Below are 25,754 nucleotides of genomic sequence, written 5' to 3'. Positions count from 1 at the left end.
TCAGTTTGGTTGGGGGGAGGGAGCAATGGAGGGCAGACGTAAAAGGTGGGGGATTTGGGGCTCGGAAATGCAACATCTGGCTTGGATTGGGGTCCCTGACAACAAGCTGAACATCAGCCAGCAGCGTGAGACCCCTTCCAAAAGGGCCAATGCGATTTCGGGGCTGACGGAGCAGAGGTGTCCTATCAAAGACGCCCAAAGTCATCGATCTTCTCTCTGACCTTCTCCCACTGCTGAGACCAAACCTGGAGTCCTGGCTACGTGGTCCTCGCTTAATGACCGGCTCTGATGCAATGTGCTGCTCAGAAAATGATGGCTGTTTCCAAATCACGCCATGTGGCCCAGCAACGGACGGGCCTGTTCTCCCTCCCTACCCAATTCAGCTGGGTGACCTTGGGCCAATCACCTGGAGATGGTGAGTTCTAGTTCCGCCTTAGGCACGAAATCCAGTTGGGTGACTCTGGGCCAATCACCAGGAGACGGGGAGTTCTAGTCCCGCCTTAGCATGAAAGCTGGCTGGGTGACTCTGGGCCAATCACCAGGAGACGGGGAATTCTAGTCCCGCCTTAGCATAAAAGCTGGCTGGGTGACTCTGGGCCAATCACCAGGAGACGGGGAGTTCTAGTTCCGCCTTAGGCATGAAAGCTGGCTGGGTGACTCTGGGCCAATCACCAGGAGACGGGGAGTTCTAGTCCCGCCTTAGGTATGATATCCAGCTGAGTGACTTTGAACCAATCACCAGAAGACAGTGAGTTCTAGTCCCGCCTTAGGCATGAAAACCAGCTGGGTGACTTTGGGCCAATCACCAGGAGATGGGGAGTTCTAGTCCCGCCTTAGCCATGACAGCTGGCTGAGGGACTTTGGACAAGTCTCTCTCTTTTCAGCCCAGCCCACCTCGCAGGGTTATTGTTAGGAAAATAGGAAGAGGGAGGAGTCCATACCTTGATCTGTTTATAAAAATAATGAAGGCAGGATATAACCCAGTCGGCCCTTTTCTCCCATCAATGCCCTCCCTTCAACAGGAAGGAGAGAGAGCCTTTGGCTGCAATGCTTGTAAACAGCATTTTTTTTTCCAGAAAGAAAAAACTCCGGCTAAGCAGGAGTAGACATGAATTCATGAGGATATTCAGAATCAGAGGACATGGGGCATAAGGGCTGTCCATCACAGGAGGGAGAGCTTTGGAGATCTGCCCTTATACAATAACAGAGCCGGAAGGGGCCTTGGAGGTCATCCAGTCCAACCCCCTGCTCGAACAGGAAACACTATCCCATTTCAAATAAATGATTGCCCAATCTCTTCTCAAAAACCTCCAGTGATGAAACACCCACAACTTCTGGTAGCAAGTTGTTCCACTGGTGAATTGTTCTCACTGTCAGGAAATTTCTCCTTAGTTCCAGGTTGCTTCTCTTCTTGATTAGTTTCCATCCGTTGTTTCTTGTCCTGCCCTCAGGCGCTTTGGAGAATACGTGGACCCCCTCTTCTTTGGGGAAGCCCCCCCAAAATTTAAATACATGTCTCCCTTAGTCCTTCTTTTCATTAAACTAGACATATCCAATTCCTGCAATGGTTCTTTGTACGTTTTATCCTCCAGTCCTCTGATCACCTTTGCTGCTCTTCTCTGCACTCTTTCCAGAGTCTCCACATCTTTTTTACATCAAAACTGGATGCAGGATTCAATTTTGGTTCCCATGATGTCAATAAGATGTTGCAATGTTATTTTGTCTTCGTGCTTTGGAGAATAGTTTGAATCACACACACACAGACACACACACCGTGTTTGTGGCAGCTGTTTGCCTACTGGATGTTCAGCCCTATTCTTTCCAACATTTTTATCTCCATCCATAGAAGTGACCGGAAATTCCAAACTAATTGGAGGGGGGGCATTGGGGAAACTCAGGAAGTCAGCCGTGAGAGCAAAGGAAATAAAATCAGCTTGCTTTTGCCAACGTCCCAGCCGAGCTGCGACCGAAAGCTGCTGTGTCCCAAATCCTCTTAGTTAATGCTGATCGTATCATTTGCAGCCAGCGGTTTAATATCCATAATCCAGGAGATCCTTATTGCTCTCTGAGTTGCCTGGCTTTCTTGCAGACATTTCATGACCTAACTAGGTAACATCATCAGTGCTAGAAGGGAGAAGAAGGAGAACGAGGGGGGGGGGGAAGTCAAGCTATTCTCCAAAGCACCTGAAGGCAGGACAAGAACCAATGGATGGAAACTAATCCAGAAGAGAAGCAACTTAGAACTAAGGAGAAACTTCCTAACGATGAGAACAATTAACCAGTGGAACAACCTGCCTCCAGAAGTTGTGAATGTTCCAACACTGGAAGTTTTTAAGAAGAGACTGGATAGCCATTTGTCTGAAATGGTGTAGGGCACTGATCGCGAACCTTTTAGAGACTGAGTGCCCAAACTGCAACCCCAAACCCACTTATGCATCATCGAGTGCCGGGTGGGTGTGGCCCATTGGCCAGGTGTGGCCAATTGGGTGGGCATGGCTGCGGTGGTATTGGCAGACTGCGTGGGACTAAAAACTTCAATCAATCAATTCCAACTTTGCAAGATCCTTTTTTTTCCTGCGAGAACTTGAAATTGACTGTTCCAACCTTTTTTTTTTTTTTTTTTTGCACATGGTGGCGGAGGCCTAAAGCGAAAAGGTTTTATAAAACCCAGCTGAAGGCCTAGGACTGGGGCGACTGTGCGCGTGCCCACAGAGAGGGCTCTGAGTGCCGCCTCTGGCACCCGTGCCATAGGTTCGCCACCACTGGTGTAGGGTTTCCTGCCTGAGCAGGGGGTTGGACTAGAAGACCTCCAAGGTCCCTTCCAATTATTCTATTCTGTTCTGTTCTGTTTTGTTTCATTCCATTCATTATTCTATTCTATTCTATTCTATTCTATTCTATTCTATTCTATTCTATTCTATTCTATTCTATTCTATTCTATTCCAATCCATTCCTATTCCTATTCCTATTCCTATTCCTATTCCTATTCTATTCTATTCTATTCTATTCTATTCTATTCTATTCTATTCTATTCTATTGTTTTCTGTTCTGTTCTATTATTTTCTATTCTATTCTATTCCTGTTCGGTTCTATTATCCTATCCTATCCTATCCTATCCTATCCTATCGTATCTTGTCCTCTCCTCTCTTCTCCCATTTATTTCTATCCTCCTCTCCTCTCCTCTCCTATGATGGCCTTCAGATCTACCTGCTTGCAAGCATGAGCAGGTCTTAGTCCTGGTTGTATGTGGTTGTTCAGGGAACACACCACACACAATGGATGTGCCCCAGATGCCTCGGCTTCTGTTTCTGATTGTTAGCCAACACACATACAAACACAATGCCAGTAAACAAAAAGAGATGACACTCGGAAGAGTGCTAGAGGTGGGCCCAGGAGGGGTACACAACTGTTCATGGCACGGGAAACACTCGGGAGTGCATGATGGGCCAGATAAAGGCAGTCCTCGGCTTACATCCAGAATTGAGCCCAACATTTCTGTCGCTAAGCGAGACAGAGGTTAAATGATCCTCCCTCCCCCTGTTACGACCTTTCTTGCCACTGCCATTAAATGAATCACTACAGTTATTAAGTTAGGAACACGGTTGTTATTTGATTAATGACCGGTCCTCAGACTTATGACCATCAGAGCATCTACATGATCAATATTTAAGGGCTTGATCATCCTCAGCATCCCAAGGTCAAGCCATCGCCCCTTGTGACCTTCCCAGCCAGCCAAGTCAATGGGGGAAGCCAGACCCGCTTAATGGCTGCCTGATTCATTTAACAACTGCAGTGATTTACTTAAGGCTTGCAGAAAAAGATCGTCAGAATCAACGAGGACTCCATTAACAAATACCATGCTTGGCGATCCTGTTCCCCATTGTGGCTGTTAAGTCGAGGACCACCTGTAGTGAGGTGTGAGCCCACTAAATCGCAACTTTGGCGATTTCCAGAGGCCTGGACTTCAAATCCCAGATTCCACAGCCAGCCAGGGCCATTGGTGAGAATTCTGGGAGTTGAAGTCCACAGGCCTGCAAACCACCAAGGTTAGGAAAGCTCTGCCCTCTAGTGGCCAAAAGGAATTTCTTCTCTCTCTTTTAATCCTTCAGATTCTCATGCAGGTTTTTTTTTAAAAAAAAACAACCCATAATGAGATTTGGTCAAGATGGGCCAGAGGATTATGGAGAAAATCTGCTGGATGGAGAAAGAATGAGAAGGAAATTGGTAGTTCCCTTTTCACCCTTTTTATTCTAAGGCATTGACTCTCGGGAACTCATTTCAGCAGATAAATGGAGTGGCGGGCCAGGGTTTCCCAATAGGAAGAGAATATTTGTAGCTCAGGATTCAAGGGGGGGGGGTCCTTGGGGCTCTCTGAGCTGGGTGGCTTTCTTGCAGACGTTTCATGACCCAATTGGGTAACATCATCAGTGCTAAAAGGGAGAAGGGTGTGCAGAGAGGAGGAGGAGGAGGACGACGATGATGACAATGACGACTGTGGGGTCCTTGTTGCTCTCTGAGTTGGGTGGCTTTCTTGCAGACATTTCATGACCCAACTAGGGAACATCATCAGTGCTAGGAGGAGGAGGAGGAGGAGGAGGGCTATGGGGTCCTGGGTGAGCTCGGTGGTTTTCTTGAAGACGTTTCATGACCCAACTAGATAGCATCATCAGTGCTAGAAGGAAGTGGGATTTATGGAGAGGAGGAGGAGGGGGAGGAGGAGGAGGAGGAGGAGGAGAGGACTGTAGGGTCCTGGGTGCTCTCTGTGCTGGGTAGCTTTCTTGCAGACATTTCATGACCCAACTAGGAAACATCATCAGAACCAGAAGAGAGAAGGGTTTGCAGGGAGGAGGAGGAGGAAAAGGAGAAGAAAGAAAGAAAGAAAGAAAGAAAGAAAGAAAGGAAGGAAGGAAGGAAGGAAGGAAGGAAGGAAGGAAGGAAGGAAGGAAGGAAGGAAGGAAAGATGGATTGTGGGGTCCTTGGTGCTCTCTGTGCTGGGTGGTTTTCTTGCAGACATTTCATGGCCCAACTAGGTAACATCATCAGTGCTAGAAGGGAGGGGGCGGAAGAGGGGGAAGAGGGAGAGGACTGTGGGGTCCTGGGTGCTGTCTGGTTTTCTTGCAGATGCTTCATGATCCACCTCGGTAACATTATCATCCCTTTTAGCACTGTTGACGTTACCAAGTTTGGTCATGAAACGTCTGCCAGAAAACCACCCAGCTCAGAGAACACCCAGGACCCCACATGGTTTCTCAACATTGGCAGCTGGAAGATGGGTGGGCTTCGCTTCCCAGAATCCCCCCTCCCACCCCCCTCCCCGTGAAGAGGCGGGAAAGAGCTTTGTAGCCCTCCACAACTGTGCTCAGAACTTTGTGAACCGGTCCAGGAAGAAGGACATCAACACGTCACAACAGCTCAGGAATCTGCCAGTTCCCGAAGCCGTCCTTTTTATTTTGTTTTAAGGGCATGCAATGCGGTTCTTATACACAGTATGTGCACACACACACACAAACACACACAGCCTTTCTGTGCCTGTTTGTCAAGAGGCCAGAGAGTCAGTGAACACCAGTGTGACCCAGTGCACGAAATCAGCCAGAAATCCTAGGTGGAGAACGACACAGGAGCAGTTTTAACAAAAGCGTCCCTTCATTGCGAAGTGGTCAGAAGGGATGGGCTGGGGAGGGGGAGGACGGTGAGTGGGGAGGGTCACCGTAGCTCTTTCTCCAGGCCTGGGAGACCCCCAGGAGGCGGGTTCCACCCGGAACTCTGTAGGGAAGCAAGTCAGGAAAAGTGAATCAGGATCAGCTTCCCCGATTTCCAGCCTTGAACACGAATTTCCTAACTACAGACCCCTTGCCTTTGTTTTTGGGTAGGTGGGCATGTGGGGAGGGGCTGCATCTGGAAGCTGAGGGAGCAGACCACCCAACTGCCCAAAGGGGGTGGGTGGGAATAAAGAGCTTTACCGAGGCTTGTTTCCATAGAAACACCCTTGCAATGAAACTGGATTAATTAAAAAACGGTTATATTCCAGATGCATTGAATTTCTTTCTCTCTTTTGTCCCACGAGAAAAAGGGACCATGCAGGGCCTGTCTCCAGATTTGGCAGGAACCGAATCCGAGGCCTCCGGTCTGCAGGAGGCGATCTTGGCTAGGAGTCTTGCAGTCCGAATTTCCTGGGCTGCACCAGATTTTGGCCAGGATACTTAGCTTCAGCAGGTAAATATGAGTTGAAGTTGACGAGGGCCAGTTTGGGCTAGTGCAGGGGTCGGCAACCTTGGCTCTTTTGTGACTTCTGGACTTCAACTCCCAGAATTCCTCAGCCAGCATGGGGGAACTATGGCCCCTTCATGACTCGCGGACTTCAACTCCCAGAATTCCTGAGTCAGCATGGGGGAACTATGGCCCCTTCATGATTCGCGGACTTCAACTCCCAGAATTCCTGAGCCAGCATGGGGGAACTATGGCCCCCTCATGACTCGCGGACCAACTCCCAGAATTCCTAGCCAGCATGGGGGAATTAGGGCCCCCTCATGACTTGCAGACTTCAATTCCCAGAATTCCTCAGCCAGCATGGGGGAACTATGGCCCCCTCATGACTTGCGGACTTCAACTCCCAGAATTCCTGAGCCAGCATGGGGGAACTATGGCCCCTCCATGACTATTGGACTTCAACTCCCAGAATTCCTGAGCCAGCATGGAGGAACTATGGCCCCCTCATGACTGGTGGCCTTCAACTCCCAGAATTCCTCAGCCAGCATGGGGGAACTATGGCCCCCTCATGACTTGCGGACTTCAACTCCCAGAATTCCTGAGCCAGCCTGGCTCAGCTTGGAAACCTCTCCCTTTCCCCTCAGCATGGCTGGCTCAGGAATTCTGGGAGTTGAAGTCCACGGGTCATAAAAGAGCCCAGGTTGCCTACCCTTGGGTTAGTGGTTTAAGGCAGAGGGCTTGAAACTGGGAGACCCTGAGTTCAAATGCTTCCTCCTTAGGCATGAAAGCCGGCTGGGGGACTTTGAGCCAATTGCCAGGAGGCGGCAAGTTCTAGTCTCGCCTTAGATAAATAAAGGCAGCTGGGTGACCTTGGGCAGTCCCTCTCTCTCTCTCTCAGCCTAAGCCACCTCACAGGATTGTTGTGGGGGAAATAGGAGGAGGCAGAAGGATTAGGTATGCCTGCCACCTTATTTGCAAAAATAATCAAGGTGGGATATAAATAAAAGTAAAATAAAATCAGAAAATGATATAATAAAATAAAATAAATAAACAAATAAAATAAATAAAATAAAATAATAAAGTAAATTAATAAAGTAATAAATAAAATACTAAAATAATATAAATAAAAATATAAAATAATAAAATAGAATAAAATAATAAAATTAAAATAAAACAATATAATAAAATAAAATAATAAAATAAAACAAAATAGTAACAAACAAAATAAAATAAATAATTAAAATTAAAAAAATCAGAAAATGAAATAATAATAAAATAAAATGAAATAATAAAAAATAAATAAATAAAATAATTAAATAAAATAATAAAGCAATAAATAAAATAAATATTAAAATAATATAAATAAAAATATAAAATAAAATAAAAAATTAAAGAATAAAAATAGAATAGAATAATAAAATAAAAATATAAAATAAAATAAAAAATAAATAAATAAAATAATTAAATAAAATAATAAAGCAATAAATAAAATAATATAAATAAAAATATAAAATAATAAAATAAAATAAAAAATTAAAGAATAAAGTAAAATAGAATAGAATAATAAAATAAAAAATATAAAATAAAAAATATAAAATAAAATAAAATAATTAATTTCCTTTTAGCCCAAAGTCCCAGCTCAGCCTTCCAAGCTGAATCCCCCCAGTCCCAGCCCCGCACAGGGGGTCTTCTGAAGCCCACCGAGGGGGGTCCAGGGGAGGAGATCAAGACTTCCCCAAGGGGCGCCCAAGAATTGCCCCCCCCCATGGAAGGCAGAGAAGGGAAAGGGAATCTGGGCCTTCCTCCCGCCCCTCCCCCATCCCCAGCATCCCGCAAGAGGCAGAGAAGGCGGGGGGGGGGGAGGGCGTAGTGGCGCACAGTTCCGTCGGCTCCGTCTGCCTGGCTCTTACCGGCTTCTCCTACCCTCTGGAGCTCCTCGGGCGATTCACTCCGATCCGGTCTAGAGGGAGCCCAAACCGCTTCTTGGGCAGCTGCACGACTTTCCTGCAAGGAAAAGAGGAGTCAAGGAAGAGGACTCGGGGGGGGGAGCTTCTTTCAGGCCTGGGGGGGGGACCCCCGCCGTACCCACCCCCTTCCTGCTAGCCAACAAAAGGGGACCTTTGGAGCTGAGGGTTGAACGGTGGGGTGCCTGGGCTGGGCGGTTTCCTTGCAGACGTTTCATGACCCAACTAGGGAACATCATAGTGCTGGAAGGGAGGGGAGGTTGCAAAAAGGAGGAGGAGATTAACCCCATTTGTAGCACTGATGGTGTTCCCTAGCTGGGTCATGAAACGTCTGCAAGAAAGCCACCAGGCTCAGAGAGAACCAAGACCCCATAATCCTTTCTTTCTTTCTTTCTTTCTTTCTTTCTTTCTTTCTTTCTTTCTTTCTTTCTTTCTTTCTTTCTTTCTTTCTTTCTTTCTTTCTTTCTTTCTTTTTCTCTTCTTCTTCTCCTCCTCCTCTCCACAACCCCCCCTTCCTTCTACCACTGATGATGTTACCTAGTTGGGTCATGAAAAGTCCACAAGAAAACCACCCAGCTCAGAGAGCACCAAGGACCTCACAGTTCTCCTCCTCCTCCTCCTCCCCCCTCTTCCTCCTCCTCCTCCTCCCTACAAACCCCACTTGTGTACAAAATCCCCCTATTTCCATCCCCCCCACCCAGTGCACCTCTAATGTCACCAGGACCCTCCACTTACAGTCCACCTCTATCCACCCATCAATGTGTTCAACAAACAAAGGAACATCATAGATTTATTATTATTATTATTATTATTATTACTGTTACTATTACTATTACTGTTGTTTTGTTGTTGTTGTTGTTGTTATTGCTTCACCACTGAATCCTCTTTACGGAATTTCATTCATTCTCCAATGTTTTGCTCCCATCAGGCACTGCTCTGAACTCCTTCCGAAATCAACCTTCTGCTCTAGGTTTGCACAAAAGGCTCCATCACCCACCTCCGTTTGTTTGGTGCTGCTCTCCCCCCCTTTTTTCCTTTTTTTTCCAAAAGGGCAGCGGGCAAAACAACATTTCTGAAATCCATTCATTTCTCGGCCAGCGGCTAAAGAGCAAAGCTTCCTGCGTGGCGTTGCAACGATCGACCGGCCTTCCCAGATTTGCTCACCTTTGAGTATCCTTTGAGTATCCTTTTAAGCCCCTTCCCGAATAAAAGTGCCCCCATTTCTTTTCCCCCCCGCATTCGTTCTGGCTTCCTGTCTCTTTGCACCACAATCCCCACTTTCTTCCGATGGTCGGGCGCAGCTTCAGCGTTCACAACCACACTGGGCCAATTGCACAGCCGCTCCATCACTAAAGCATTTTCAGTTCTTAACAGTTCCTTTCCCACTAATGCCCATTTTTTTTCTACTCACACCAAGAATGAGCATTTCCCAATATTTGGGCACCATTTATAGTCATTGTTTGTTTGTTTTTTCCCTGTGACAAGGGCATTTATGTAACCTCTCCTTCAATTGCCCTCTTTGCCTTTTCTCAGTCCCTTTCATGCCGATGTCTCAAAATTCATTCCGTCATGTTCTCCGTTCACTTGGCTCCCAAATAGAATGCACAATAACAGAAGGAGAGCGTTGGAAGGGACCTTGGAGGTCTTCTAGTCCAACCCCTGGCCCAAGTAGGAGATTCTAGACCAGTGGTTCTCAACCTTTTTAATGCCGCGACTCCCAACCGGTCGTAAGTCGAGAACTACTCAACCGGTCGTAAGTCGAGGACTACTCAACTGGTGCAGCACCGTTTGCAGACTGGGACTTTTGGCGGGCTCAGCAGGGCAGAGACAGCCTGGACAATTCCTATGGGCTTCTGAAAGCCAATAGAATTAGACTCTATTCAAGAGAGTCTCTTCTATTGGCTTTCAAAAGCCAATAGAATAAAAGGGAGCAGCACAGCTAAGGAAAAGGGGGAAAAAATGGCGGACTGCGTTGTTTGGCGACCCCCGTGAAATGGTCGTTCGACCCGAAATGGGGTCCCGACCCACAGGTTGAGAACCACTGTTCTAGACCATTCCAGACCAATGGATGTCTCTTCTTACAAGCCGTCTGGAAGAGGAGGGGGGAGGGAGGAAGGAGGGAGGGAGGGAGGGAGGGAGGAAGGAAGGAAGGAAGGAAGGAAGGAAGGAAGAAAGAAAGAAAGAAAGAAAGAAAGAAAGAAAGAAAGAAAGAAAGGAGGAAGAGGAGGGGGGAGGGAGGAAGAGGGAGGGAGGGAGGGAGGGAGGGAGGAAAGGAAGGAAGGAAGGAAGGAAGGAAGGAAGGAAGGAGGAGAGAATAACAGAATAAAAGAGTTGGAAGGGATCTTTGGAGGACTTTTAGTCCAACCTCCAGCTCAAGCAGGAGACTTGAGTCTAGACCATTCCAGACCAATGGATGTCTCTTCTTAAAAGCCGTCTGGAAGGGAGGAAGGAAGGAAGAAAGGGAGGGAGAGAGGGAGGAAGGAAGGAAGGAAGGAAGGAAGGAAGGAAGGAAGGAAGGAATAATAGAAGGACAGAGTTAGAAGAGACCTCAGAGGTCTTCTAGTCCAACCCCTGGCTCAAAAGCAGGAGACCCTCTACCATTTCTGTCTAGTCTTTTCTTAAAAGCAGGAGACCCTCTACCAATGGCTGTCTAGTCTTTTCTTAAAAACCTCCAGTGACGGAGCAGCTCCCCTGGTTAATTGTTAATTGTTCTCACTGATAGATAATTTCTCCTTAATTCTAGGTTGCTTCTCTCCTTGATCAGTTTCCATCCAGTTCATTCCATACAGAGAAACACCTGCCCCATCTAGGTGGGAAGAGTTAGTGGCAAAAGGGAACCAGACCACCAAAGAAGAGGGTGGCTGGACACCCCATCAAAGATGACACCCAGCCAGAGCACAGAACAACACAAAGAAGCAAGATTGGAAGATGGGGAGAGACTACAAGGCCCACAGAATCGCCAAGAGTTGGAAAAAACAATGGAGATCATCTTCATGATCGTGGTCATCAACTACCTCAAGAACAAGGCCCACAGAATCGCCAAGAGTTGGACACAACAATGGAGACCATCTTCATGATCGTGGTCACCAACCACCTCAAGAACGGCGTGTGTGAAGAAGCAGGAGAAGCTTGGGTGACACCCACCTCTGCTTGGTCTTCAGGCCCTTGGAAAGTCTGTCAAGTGGTGAGCCAAACCCGCTGAAGCTCCTCTTCTTCTTGGTCTCAAAGACGTCGTTCTCCAGGGACACCAGCTCGTTCAGGAGTAACATTTTGGCCACCAGGTCAGTCGTGGACTTCTCTTCCCTGGAAGGAGGAAGACGTCCTGGGCCAGGGGCGAGGGCGGGATCCAGGGGCTGCTGTGACATGAAAGAGTATGGAGTGAGGGACAATGGCTACCTAGGCAGAAGGTTGTTCTGTCCCAGCCTACGCACGTCCTTGTTACTTCACAAAGGCAACCCCTCTTTTAACAGTAGACTGGAAAACAAATCCTAAGTTACAGACCTGATAATTGTCCCAGAAAAGATTGACAAATCCATATCAAGGAGGCCCCCTCCAGAAAAAAAAATCTGCCTGAATTATCAGAAAACCTCAGAAAGCAGAGGAACCCAAAACAGAGATCCTGCAATATTCTTCTGCCCTTTTCTTTCTTCATCTCCCTCTTGAAGTCAATTACCTTGGGATTCATTTTTGCTCATGTGTGTTTTGCTTGTGAGTGTATGTCCTAGGTCAGTGGTTCTCAACCTTTCTAATGCCGTGACCCCATAATACAGTTCCCCATGTTGTTGTGATCCCCAAGTGGGTGTGGCCACCAATAAGAGGGAGTAGGACAGCTAGGGAAAAGGGAAAAAAATGGCGGACAGCATGGTTTGGCGACCCCCGTGAAATGGTCATTCGACCCCAAATGGGGTCCCGACCCACAGGTTGAGAACCACTGTCCTAGGTACTTTCCATACTTTAGGGCAGGGGTCTTCAAACTTGGCCCTTTTATGACTTGTGGACTTCATCTCCCAGAATTCCTCAGCCAGGCATGCTTGCTGAAGAATTCTGGGAGTTTGGGGGGGGGAAATAAAAACCAAACTCTCCCCCACCCCACCCTCGCTGTCAATCCTCAACAGAAATGCTCACAACAATGAAAACCTCGGACAGGAGGAAGAGCGTGGCTGGGCAGTGAGGCAGGTGTCTTGCTCGGCTGTAACTTGGGGGGCACTTTTTCAGTGCCATTGTAACTTCAAATAGTCACTAAGTGAACTGTTGTAAGTCGAGGACTACCTGTACTTTATCCCTTTTTTCCTTTTTTGGGGGAGGGGGGTCAAGTTTTTGACCCCTTGCTAGGTGACTGGTGGTACTTGGATGTTGCCATATCCTAAAAGTGGTACAATGGGTGAAAAAGTTGAAAAGCCCTGGCCTATACAGTCTGAGAAACCAGGGGGGGGGTCCCTCCTAAGCCTCTTGCCCCACCCATTATGCAAATGAGGGCTCAGCTGCCTCTTATCTGACTGTTCCCTAAAGCTACATTAACACAGTCTTGTAAGTCTGAGAGTACAAATCTCCCACCGTCTCCTTTGGAGCCCAAGAAACTAGGAAAGGTTCCTTCTGATCCTCATAATAATGATGATGATGATGACGATATTGGAAGGGACCTTGGAGGTCATCTAGTCCAACTCCCTGCTCAGGCAGGAAACCCTAGACTGGCTGTCCGGTCTCTTCTTAAAAACTTCCAGTGTTGGAGCATTCACAGCTTCTGGAGGCAGGTAGTTCCACTGCTTAATTGTTCTCACTGTCAGGAAGTTTCTCCTTAGTTCCAGGTTGCTTCTCTCCTTGATCAGCTTCCATCCGTTGCTTCTTGTCCTGCCCTCCAGTGCTTTGGAGAATAGCTTGACTCCCTCTTCTTTGGGGCAGTCCCTGAGATACTGGAATGCTGCTATCCTGTCCCCCCTTGTCCTTCTTGTCATTAAACTAGACATACCCAATCCCAACTGTTCTTTATATGTTTTAGCCTCCAGTCCCCTGCTCATCTTTGTTGCTCTCTTCTGTACTCTTTCTCTGCCCATTATGCAGTGAGGGCTAAGCTATCTCTTATCTGACTGTTCCCTTGCTATTTTCTCTTCCTCCATCCGTTTTCCATTAATACACATGAACATATCTGAAAACGCTGGAAAGTTTGACGGGGGAGAAACTCAGACCACATGAGGGCGCCCCAAGCAAGAAAGCCACAGGACAGGGCATGTCACCACCCAGTGATCTTGGCCAGCCACAGGCAGAGGGTCCAGCTCAACCACCACCACCACCACCCTCACCTCTTGAATGCTCTGTGTCTGGAAGGCTCTCCTGGGCTGCCAAAGGAGTAGAAGGGTCAGGATGAGATATCCTGCTTTCTGCTGGCAGGCCTGCATCTGCAAAAAACAAACAAACAAACAAAACACAGTTCATTTCTTAAATTTACAGGAAGATGTTGCTAGGGGATGCCCAGTCTTGAGTTTTTCCTGGAGGGCACACGATATTTTTGAATGCATTTAAAAAAGAAAGAAAGAAAGAAAAAAGAAACAGCGGAGAACTAGGCTTTTTTTCTCTTTTTTAATGCTCATTTTTAATCTTTTGTTTTGTTTTGTAAAAAAAAATTCTTATAAATTTGCATTTTAATTTTCTAAATTAAAATTTTTAAAAAAAATTATTTTTAACGTGCACCCATTTCTGGGCCAGGAAAGGTAAAGGTGCTTGTGAAAACTGCTGTGCTCCAATTCACCACCAGATGGCGATCGTGCTCTCTGACTGCTTGCATTGAAGCCCCAGTAAGGCCATTTCATTGGCTTTGATTCTCCCTGGTTAAATGTCCAAAAAACGGTGTGAAAATTCACACAAAACCCCACAAAATAACAGGAAAGAAGACGTCGATTTCAAAACCTTGCTGCACAAGCCCAATTTACACATTTTTGTCTGCCAGAATTGGAAAATGTTCCATTTTTCCTACCAAACACAAAATGAAGCATTTTCCTGTTCCAGAAAATACACAATTTTACTCGTCTTTCTCTTTCAGATGTGGATAACAGCATTGCGACGTTAGAGAAGGAACATTGTGTTCTACCTTCCGACTTCCTTGTTACTGCAAAAGTGCCAAAATGCAAAGCTCACACTTTCATAACCAACTAAACTACGGGATATCAGGATGACAGGAGGGTGTTGTTTTTTTAAAATTTAATCTGTCTTTTATTACTTTATAAGTAATCAAAGCGGCAAACATTTATAACTCCTTCCTTCTCCTATTTACCCACAACAATCCTGTGAGGTGGGTTGGGCTACGACAGAATGACTGGCCCAAAGTCACCCATCTGGCTTTCATGCCTAAGGCGGGACTAGAACTCCATCTCCTGGTGATTGGTCCAAAGTCATTCAGCCGTCTTTCACTCCTAAGGCGGGACTAGAACTCTCCGTCTCCTGGTGATTGGCCCAAAGTCACCCAGCCGTCTTTCACTCCTAAGGCGGGACTACAACTCTCCGTCTCCTGGTGATTGGCCCAAAGTCACCCAGCTGGCTTTCATGCCTAAGGCGGGACTACAACTCCCCATCTCCTGGTTTCTAGCTTGGTGCCTTCCCCACTACAGCAAACTGGCTCTATATCCATTTATCCGACTTGCACATCCCAAACGCTCCTGCAACTTGGAATATGTCTGATTGCTAAAACCCTCCTGCAGCAAATCCCTGAGCAGGACTTGGGTTCCAATCTCGGCAGGATCGGACAATGGCTGGGACCAACATCTGCCAGAGCCATACTTTGCTCCTCAACCTAGCGGGCTGCCTCCGCCCACTCACCCCGCCCCCCCAGAGCCCCTCTTCTCATCCCCGCCCACCTGTTTTGGGGTCCCCATTGTGACTGGGAATGGGGATCCCTCCATGATTGCACTTTCTCTTTTCCCTGATTAAAATGCTCAGGTGTTAAACTAAAGGATTGGGAGATGATGGTGTTTTTTTGAGGGGGGGGGCGCTTGGAACTGTAAATTACAGAGAGTCCTCGACTTACAACCACCACTGAGCCCAAAATTTCTGTTGCTAAGCAAGACATTTAAGTGAGACACAACACAAAAAAGATGCGGAGACTCTAGAAAGAGTGCAGAGAAGAGCAACAAAGATGATTAGGGGACTGGAGGCTAAAACATATAAGGAACGGTTGCTAGAATTGGGTATGTCTAGTTTAACGAAGAGAAGGACGAGGGGGGACATGATAGCAGTATTCCAATATCTCAGGGGCTGCCCCAAAGAAGAGGGAGTCAAGCTATTCTCCAAAGCGCCTGAAGGCAGGACAAGAAGCAACGGATGGAAACTCATCAAGGAGAGAAGCAACCTAGAACTAAGGAGAAATTTCCTGACAGTGAGAACAATTAACCAGTGGAACAACCTGCCTCCAGAAGTGGTGAATGCTCCAACACTGGAGGCTTTTAAGAAGAGACTGGACAGCCATTTGTCTGAAAGGGTGTAGGGTCTCCTGCTCAAGCAGGAGGATGGTCTAGAGGACCTCCAAAGTCCCTTCCAGCTCTATTATTCTATGTTGTGCATTCTACATTTGTTAGGTTAAACCCACTTTACAACCTTCCTTACCACGGAATCCGGCTTCCCCAACTAATTTTCCTTATCAGAGGTCTCAAAACGGGATCATCGCGTGAGCCTGGGGCACTGTGACCGTCATAAATATGAATCTCTCGACAAGTGCCTGAATTTTGATCACGTGACCCCCGGGGATGATGCAATGGCCGTTAAGCATGAAAAACAGTCCGAAGTCCCCTTTCCCAGGATCATCGCAATTTTGAATGGTGACTAAGCTCATAGTTGTAAGCTGAGGACTTCCTGGACGTACTTCCAGCTTTGGCCAAGCTAGGTTGGTTTACTGCTGGAGTGATAGATGTCGGCGGTTCTGGAGGACACCCGAATGTCAAATGCAGTCACAGCTCAGAGTAAATTATTGCTTCCATAAATTGCATCCTTGCATCTGGAAGTGAGCCTGCCCGGTTCCCCTAATTAAGAGATTGATTTTTTAAAAAAAAAAAATTTGGGGGGGCGTTTCCCACCCTCCGAGTCTCCTTCACCAGATGGCCCACTTTCCCCAGTCCTTTGGCAGCTGCAGTTTCAAGGTTTAATGCAACGTCTCTCAAGCTGGAGCAGCTTGGAAGATTTATGGACTTCAACTCCCAGAATTCCCCAGCCACTAGCTGCCGGTGGAAGCCAGACTGCAAAGAGCATCATGTGTTTATTATCTTTCCTGACCTGGATGCAACTGCTTCTGTTAAGGCCGCTCTCGACTCCATGGGCCTTTTAAGCTGCCGTTTGACAGTCCTGCCTCACGTGCGGCTGGGGGTCCTTTATGGAACCTTCTGGCCATCACCAGATCTCCCCTGTTGTGATTCTGCAACTGTGTGTCTGACTCTGAGCCCATCCCTGTGTTCAGCAGCTGGGCGGATTTATCCCAGGGTCAGCTGGGATTCAATAGAAGGGAATCTCTGTAGCTCAGGATGTGCCCTTAGTTACTTCGCTGGGTGCTGGAATGTCTGCAAGAAAACCACCAAGTCCAGAGAGCACATCCTCCCCCCCCTCTTCCTCCTCCTCCTCCTCCTCCTCCTCCTCCTCCCCCTCCTCCTCCTCTTCTTCTCCTTCCTCCACTCTGCAAACCTCCCTCCCTTCTAGCACTGATGATGTTACCTAGTTGGGTCATGAAAGGTCTGCAAGAAAACCACCAAGCTCAGAGAACTCCTCCTCCTCCTCCTCCTCCTCCTCCTCCTCCTTCTCCTTCCTCTACTCTGCAAACCCTCCTCCCTTCTAGCACTCATGATGTTACCTAGTTGGGTCATGAAAGGTCTGCAAGAAAACCACCAAGCCCAGAGACCTCCTCCTCCTCCTCCTCAGCCTCCTCCTCCTCCTTTTCTTTTTCTCCTTTCTCCACTCTGCAAACCCCCCTCCCATCTAGCACTGATGATGTTACCTAGTTGGGTCATGAAACGTCCGCAAGAAAACCACTCAGCTCAGAGAGCAGCAAGGACCCCTGAGCTGGGGATATTTAAAATAGCAATATCAAACAAAGATTCTCTCCCCAATAAATCTTGACCATTTGGAGAACTTTTTAAATGCCTTTTTAGGACTTTGGTTCTCCCGTGTCTTGGGCTTTTGCTGAAGTCTTTTTCTCCTCTTAGGCCTTTTAAGGAGAAAGACAGATTGACAGCTTTGTGCCCCCCTCTCTAGATCAACTGCACAAATGTTTTTGCCTAAGGGGAGACCAAATTCATCTCCCCATCTGATGCGGTTTTAAAGCACAGTCTGAGCTGAGTGGGGCTGTTCCACTCTTTGCAGATTCTGGACCTTATTCCCACATGCATGATAAGCTGGGCAAACAAGCGAGGTTGAGTAGGAACAAATTCTTTTTTTAGCAGGGAAAAAAAGCAGGTTGTGTGTGTGTGTGTGTGTTTGTGTGTGTGTTATTTTTTAAAATCCTGATTTGAGTCTGCAGTGCGCAGAAAAGATTAGGGAGGACATGCTTCGTGCCCAAAAATTCCGGAAAAGCTTTTACAGTACAAACACAAGCTTCACAAATCCATTGACAACGCAAATGCTGCCAGACTACAAGTTTGCTCGGGGTTTTACTTCTGGATCCTTTTTAAAATTAATAACTCTTTTTTTAATTTTCTCAGAAAGCGCCCAAGGATGCCACAAGATCAGGAGAGTGTGTTTTCACCACGGCTTTGGAACCGAAGGCAATTTAGATCAGCTTAGATCAGAAAGGATGCAGAGAAGAGCAACAAAGAGGATCAGGGGACTGGAGGCTAAAGCATACGAGGAACGGTTGCTGAAATTGGGTATGTCTAGTTCAGTGGTTCTCAACCTTTTTAATGCCGCAACCCCCCCCAACCGGTCGTAAGTCGAGGACTACTCAACCGGTCATAAGTCGAGGACTACTCAACTGGTGCAGCACCGTTTGCAGAATGGGACTTTTGGCGGGTTCAGCAGGGCAGAGACAGCCTGGACAATTCCTATTGACTTTTGAAAGCCAATAGAATTAGACTCTATTCAAGAGAGTCTCGTCTATTGGCTTTCAAAAGCCAATAGAATAAAAGGGAGTAGCACAGCTAAGGAAAAGGGGGGAAAAAATGGTGGACTGCGTTGTTTGGCAACCCCCGTGAAATGGTCGTTCGACCCCAAATGGGGTCCCGACCCACAGGTTGAGAACCACTGGTTTAGTTTAATGAAGAGAAGGATGAGGGGGATATGATAGCAGTCTTCCAATATTTGAGGGGCTGCCCCAAAGAAGAGGTTTGTTAGGTTGGACTGTTTTTTCCCTTTGTGTAAAGATGGATGCAAAAAATGAGTTGAGTAGTTCTGCTTTCTCCCTGTTGCTTGCCAGTTTCTCCCACTAATGGACTAATCGTTTCCTTGACTTTTTTTCTTGTTTTTGACGTGTTAAAAGACACTTTTTTGTTGTTGTTATTTTTGACTTTGGTCGCGAGCCTTAGTTCATTTTGAGCCTCAGCTGTCCTCACTTCATCTTTTCAGGCTCGGGCTATTTGCTGATATTCTGCCTTAGCTATCTGCCCCTCTTTCCACTTTTTATACTTGTCCTTTTTATCTTTCAATTTATCAGAGAGTTCTTTATGCAGCCATGCTGGTTTCTTTTGAGAGCTGTTATTTTTCCTCTTTGTTGGTATTGTACTAGACTGGGCTTTTATTATCTCACTTTTCAAAGTTTCCCAAGCTTCTTGAGTTGTTTTCCCCTTGAGGATTCTCATCCATGGAATCCTTCCCAAGCCCTCTCTAAGTTTATTGAAATTAGCTCTCTTGAAGCCCAAGACTCTAGTTTGACTGTGTTCTATTGCTTGTGCTTCCATAATGTTGAATTCCAATATTGCATGATCACTCCCCCCCCCCCAAGGTTCCTGTGGCTTCAACATCTTCTATCATTTTGTCTCTGTTAGTGACAATTAGATCCAATATGGCTAATCCCCTAGTTCCCTTCTCTAATTTTTGGGAGACAGAGTTGTCTGCTAGGTTTGTCAGGAATCTGTTTGATCTTCCACTTGGTGCAGAGTTTGTCTCCCAGTTGATGTCAGGGTAATTAAAGTCCCCCATTACTATTGTGATGTGCTTCCTACATACCTTAGTTAGCTGACTAGCAAAAAGTTCATCTATTTCCTCTGTTTGGTTGGGTGACCTATAGCAAGGCTTTTCAACCAGTGGTACGGGTACCACCTGTGGTCCATTGGCACCTGGCAGGTGGTATGCGACCATCCTAGAAAAGCGGTAGCGGGGGAGGGGAATGAGCTGAACCGGTGACAGCACCGCACAAGAGCGAGAGATGGCTGGAGCTGCAGGGCTGTCAGGGCTCAACGGAAGCACCAGGATCAGCACCAGGCTCCAGCTGGAGCTCAGCACTGATCCTGGTGCTTCTGCTGAGCCCAGAAGAAGCGCCAATCAGCTGGAATGTTGCAGCCTCTCCAGGGTCTTGTGATTTACATTCAGATGCTCGGCAACTGATTCATATTTATGACGGTCACAGTGTCCCAGGGTCATGGGAAGTGACCAAAACCTGCTGCAACCACCCAGCAGACGGGGGGAATAAAAACCAAACACCCCACCCCCACCCCAGTTGCCAATCCCCAACAGAAATGCTCACAACAATGAACACCTCAGACAGGAGGAAGAGCACCGCCGGGCGGGCAAGCAGGTGTCTTGCTCGGCTGTGGCTTGGGGGGCACCTTTTTCAGTGCCATTGTAACTTTGAACAGTCACTAAGCGAACTGTTGTAAATTGAGAATTATCTGTACTTCATCACTTTTTTCCTTTTTTTTTGTCATCAAGTTTTTGACACCCTGTTAGGCGACAGGTGGTCCTCGGATGTTGCCATATCCTAAAAGTGGTACAATGGGTGAAAAGGTTGAAAAGCCCTGGACTATAGTACACACCTATGGCAATGTCATTTCCCCCCCTTTTATACCGACCCACCCAAATGTATTCAAGACAGTTTTCATTGTTGTTGCGCTCTAATTCTGTAGAGATGTAGTTATTTCTTATATATTTTTATATTCAAATTATATTTAAATTGTTTAAAAGAAACAAATAGAAGAGGAAGTGGAGAAATATAATGGTACCTATTAATGTACTTGTATTTGCATGCTTTTGAATTGCTTGGTTCAAAGGGAACTGGGGCAAGTAATGGGAGCTCACCCTGTCGTGCAGTTCTTGGGTCTCAAACCCAGGCTGTAAGCTTTCCAGCTGACAAGCTCAGCACCCCTAATCTACAGAGATAAGCTCCTTGACATTCCAGGATATAACCAACTTTATATATTCTTCTCAGCTGGTACAATATAAAAAAGAGGTGAATTCTATTCCTGAACCTGTCATCCTAGTTTTCATGATGAATTTATGAGAGTCACTGCCTCTTTCTGAGATATTTGTTCAACCTACAGCCCTATATTTCCAGGTAGTGGGCCATCCAATTATTAACTAGATCTGATCCAGACAAGGAGAAAAGTGTTCAGTTTTTTGGAGTTGATTAGCAGAACCTTTTTCAAATCAATATTCAATGCACATGCTATATATATAGGAAGAAACAGAAAGGAAGAAACAGCTAAGACCACACATTGCTGCTCAAAGCACGAAGCTGAAAACACCAGCCTGAAGATGACGAATGGGACTTCGTCGAAACGTTGCCAAGACACTTCCAATTTTACGTGGGAGAAAACCCGAACAACCAAAGACCTACATATATATATATATAATATATATATATATATATATATATATATATATATATGTGTGTGTTTTCTGAGGTTTTCGCGGGTATTGTATGTAGGTTTGGTTGTTCGGGTTTCTCCCACGTTAAAACGCCAAGACACTTCCACTGCTGCTCGAGGCACGAAGCTGAAAGCACCAGCCTGAAGATGACGAATGGGACTTCGTCGAAACGTCGCCAAGACACTTCCAATTTTACGTGGGAGAAAACCCGAACAACCAAAGACATATATATATATATATATATATATATATATATATATATATATATATATATATATATATATATATAATATTCTTATGTATATAATATTCTTATGTATATAATATTCTTATATATATTTCTTATATTTCTCCACCTCCTCTTTTATTTGTTTCTTTTAAACAATTTAAATCCCTCTAGCTGTGTGTTCCATTTGTGGGTTTCATCATTACCAAGTTTTGGTAATGACAACAACAATATCATATCTGACCTCAGTTGACAGGTCAAGAAGGAGCCACATCCTTATTATCAAAATACAGAAATGGGAGATGGAAAAATAAATGGCTTAAATGTTTGCCCTGCTGTTCTCTGGAGCTAAATTTAAGCCCCCAAGGCTAATCCAAATAAACACAATGGGAGCTGTGCTATAAAAGACAATGTGACTTAGACCACAGCTGAAGCAATGCTGGAAGCGGAGGCCAGGGGAGAGGGGCTGCGTCCCCTGGAGGTCAAGATCAGTGGGGGGGCACATCTCACATCTGGAAGGTGATGAATGGTTGATGAACGGTTGCAGGAACCGTTCATCACCTTCCAGATGTGAGATGTGCAGGAACCGTGTATGTCTAGTCTAATGCCATCTAGTCTAGTAGTACAGTCTAGTCTAATACAATCCTGGGTTGCATAGACAGAGGCATAGAATCAAAATCACACAAAGTATTAGTATCATTTTACAAAGCCTTAATAAGGCCACACATGGAATCCTGTATCCAGTTTTGGTCACCACAATACAAGAAAGGTGTTGAGACTTTGGAAAAAGTGCAGAGAAAAGCAAGATGAGATAAGATAAGATAAGATAAGATAAGATATAAGATAAGATAAGATAAGATAAGATACCCCTTTATTGTCATTTTTTTACTGTGGGCCCAACAGCACACATCAAAAATGAAATTTAGTTGCCCGCTCTCAAAGTGAAACACATGCATGACACACACCTAAACATACTATGTACAACATATGTATAGACTCACACTCCTACATATACATAGCAAATAAATATTAAGATGATTAAAGGACTGGAGACTAGAACGGTTGCTGGAATTGGGGATGTCTAGTTTAATGAAGAGAAGGATGAGGGGAGACAGGATAGCAGCCTTCCAGTATCTCAGGGGCTGCCCCAAAGAAGAGGGAGTCAAGCTCTTCTCCAAAGCGCCCGAAGGCAGGACAAGAAGCAACGGATGGTGACTCATCAAGGAGAGAAGCAACCTGGAAGTAAGGAGGAATTTCCTGACAGTGAGGACAATTAATCAGCGGAACAGCCTGCCTTTTGGAGTTGTTGATACTCCATCCTCCTCCCAAAATTGGGTGCAGGTCCACAAGAGGTGGGAATGAAAGGACTCAGATGGGATGGGAAGAAGAAGAATGTAGTCACCAATCAAGGAGGCTGTCGGTCAGGACAGAGATGGGATGGAGTCAGCTTTACCGTTGGCTTTCAAAGGGGGGTGGGTGGGATGGGGGGGGTGGAAGGCCACCTGTGGCGAAGAATTCCTGTGCTGAATGAGGGGGTGGACTAGATGGCCCTTGAAGTTCCCACCAACTCATTCATTCTAACTTGAATCCCTTTTGGTGCGAGGCTCCCCCTGCCATGTCCTTCAGAAGAGTCTCCTCCATTTCTTTCCGCCACAAACCTCTTGAGGTACTGGCCCCCGAAAGAGCAGAGTTCAAATGCTGCTCTTATTTCAGTTTTAAGTCTTTAGGGTGAGCCGAGAGAAGAGAAAAATCTCCCACGCACCACATTTTGGAGAATGAGAACATAGAATAACGGAGTTGGAAGGGACCTAAGAGGTCTTCTAGTCCAGCCCCCTGCTCAAGCAGGAAATCCTAGACCATTTCAGACAAAGGCAGATGCAAACAGGCAAATAAATACGGGAAGTCCTCGCCTTACGACCACAACTTAGCCCAAAATAATGAAGAGAAAAATCACCTACGCCCCTAATAATAATAATAATAATAATAAAGTTGGAAGGGACCTTGGAGGTCATCTAGTCCAAGCCCCTGCTCAGGCAGGAACCCTACACCACTTCAGACAAATGGCTGTCCAGTCTCTTCTTAAAAAGTTCCAGTATTGGAGCATTCACTGCTTATGGAGGCAGGTTGTTCCACTGGTTAATTGTTCTCCCTGTCCAGAAGTTTCTCCTTAGTTCTCGGTTGCTTCTCTCCGTGATTAGTTTCTATTCATTGCTTCTTGTCCTCCCCTCAGGTGCTTTGGAGAAGAGCTTGACTCCCTCTTCTTTGGGGCAGCCCCTGAGATACTGGAATACGGGTATCATGTCCCCCCTTGTCCTTCTCTTCATTAAATTAGACATATCCAATTCCAGCAACCGTTCCTTATATATGTTTTAGCCTCCAGTCCCCTGATCCTCTTTGTTGCTCTTCTCTGGACTCTTTCCAGAATCTCAACTTCTTTTTTACATCGTGGTGACCAAAACTGGATGCAGGATTCCAAGTGTGGAGAATATACAACATTTAAGGTTGGGAGGGACCATGGAGATCTTCTCATGCATTTGGGAGGATTTGCATCGCTCTTGGGGAGCGGAAAAGAAACCCCCAAATCACAGGCTGAATGGAAGGAGGGAGCCCAGATATTTATCCGGCAAATTTTTCAAAACTTGCTCTCCTTTGCAAAGCGATCGTGGCTTTGCAACCCAAGGAAACTCGAACCGATTCCCCAAGGCGAGAAAAACCAGAGATGAATAAAAATTGCCCACTCACCTTGCTAGGATTCACAGATCCCTTTCAAGAAATCCCCAAGTGGCCTTTGTTTTCCGGGTAGATCTCCCCAAATGGATCCTCCAGCTTCTCTTTTCTCTCTCTCTGGTCTTTTATAGTCTCGGATGGAGCCTTCAAAGGCTGCCTCTGCCCCCCTCTTACATCATGTCTGAAGTTTTTCCACTGCTCCGGTCTCACCTCGCTTTCTCCCTCCCCTCTCAACAGGCCGGCTGCTGCTGCTGCTGCTTTTCGCTCTAACCATGATCAGTGGAGAAATCACGATCTGATGATGGTGAAAGAGGATCAACAGCAGCCAACCCACCTATCCATCGACGGAGGGAAACTCATCAAGGAGAGAAGCAACCTAGAACTAAGGAGGAATTTCCTAACTGATAGAACAATTGACCAGTGGAACAGCCTGCCTCCAGAAGTTGTGGGGGCTCCATCACTGGAAGTTCTTCAGAAGAGACTGGACAGCCACTTGTCTGAAATGGTGTAGGGTCTCCTGCTGAAGCAGGGGGCTGGACTAGAAGACCTCCACGTTCCTTTCCACTCTGCTCTATAGATCCAGCTCCTGACAGTGAGGACAATCAGTGGAAAGACTTTCCTTCAGAGGTTGTGGGTGCTCCATCACTGGACGTTCTTAAGAAGAGACTGGACAGCCATAGTCTAGGGCAGGGGTCTGCAACCTTGACCACTTTAAGACTTGTGAACTTCAGTTCCCAGAATTCCTCAGCCAGCTATGAGATGTGAGGTGTCTTCCATTCAGATTAGACAGCCACCTATCCGAAATGGTCTAGGGCAGGGGTAGGCAACCTTGGCCCTTTTATGACTGGTGGACTTCAACTCCCAGAATTCCTGAGCCAGCATGGGGGAACTGTGACCCCTTCATGACTTGTGGACTTCAACTGCAAGAATTCCTCAGCCAGGATGGGGGAACTATGGCCCCTTCATGACTCGTGGACTTCAACTCCCAGAATTCCTCAGCCAGCATGGGAGAACTATGGCCCCTTCATGACTGGTGGACTTCAACTCCCAGAATTCCTCAGCCAGCATGGGGGAACTGTGACCCCTTCATGCCTCGTGGACTTCAACTACCAGAATTCCTCAGCCAGCATGGGGGAACTGTGACCCCTTCATGCCTCGTGGACTTCAACTACCAGAATTCCTGAGCCAGCATGGGGGAACTATGGCCCCCTCATGACTCGTTGACTTCAACTCCCAGAATTCCTTAGCCAGCATGGGGAATCTATGGCCCCTTCATGACTTGTGGACTTCAACTCCCAGAATTCCTCAGCCAGCATGGCTCAGCTTGGAAACCTCTCCCTTTCCCCTCAGCACAGCTGGCTCAGGAATTCTGGGAGTTGAAGTCCACTAGTCATAAAAGAGCCAAGGTTGCTTATCCCTGGTCTAGGACAGGGGTCTGCAACCTTGCCAACTTTAAGACTTGTGGACTTCAACTCCCAGAATTCCTGAGCCAGCCCTGCTGAGGAGAAAGGGAGAGGTTTCCAAGCTGAGCCAAGCTAGCTCAGGAATTCTGGGAGTTGAAGTCCACGAGTCTTAAAGTTGGCAAGGTTGCAGACCCCTGCTCTAGGAACTCCTGCCTGGTGGGGGGTTGGAGTAGAAGACCTCCAAGATCCCTTCCAACTCTGTTATGCTCTTAGCCTCCATCTTCCAAGCTTGAAGAGTATTGAGGGACTGCAGGAAGTGCTTGCATGAGCGCTTCTGATCAGGCGGAGGGTCACCCGTGTGACACCATTGCTACAGGAGCGCCGTTGGATGCCCAGTGGCTTCTGGGCCCAGGTCAAGGTGTTGCTCATTCCCTTCCGAGGCACAAAACCACAAGGCAGCCC

The 25,754-nt window shown here is 46.6% G+C and overlaps 1 protein-coding gene across 1 annotated transcript in view; it reads right to left on the bottom strand.

Moving 5' to 3' along the window:
* Window positions 1-5,435: 5,435 nt before the first annotated feature.
* Window positions 5,436-25,754, bottom strand: part of OSTN (osteocrin) — a 45,545-nt gene continuing 25,226 nt past the window's right edge. The window contains exons 2-5 of the mRNA XM_039369104.1: window positions 13,469-13,564; window positions 11,316-11,527; window positions 8,118-8,211; window positions 5,436-5,763 (exon numbers count right to left, since the gene is read on the bottom strand). Of these exons, the coding sequence (XP_039225038.1) occupies window positions 8,127-8,211; window positions 11,316-11,527; window positions 13,469-13,564 (393 nt within the window). The 3' untranslated portion in view covers window positions 5,436-5,763; window positions 8,118-8,126. The remainder of the gene's footprint in view (window positions 5,764-8,117; window positions 8,212-11,315; window positions 11,528-13,468; window positions 13,565-25,754) is intronic.

This window comes from Crotalus tigris, unplaced genomic scaffold (genome assembly GCF_016545835.1).
Source record: "Crotalus tigris isolate CLP2741 ecotype Arizona unplaced genomic scaffold, ASM1654583v1 scf7180000020968.1038771, whole genome shotgun sequence".
Taxonomy (NCBI): domain Eukaryota; kingdom Metazoa; phylum Chordata; class Lepidosauria; order Squamata; family Viperidae; genus Crotalus; species Crotalus tigris.
This window is presented reverse-complemented; position numbering and strand designations above follow the sequence as displayed.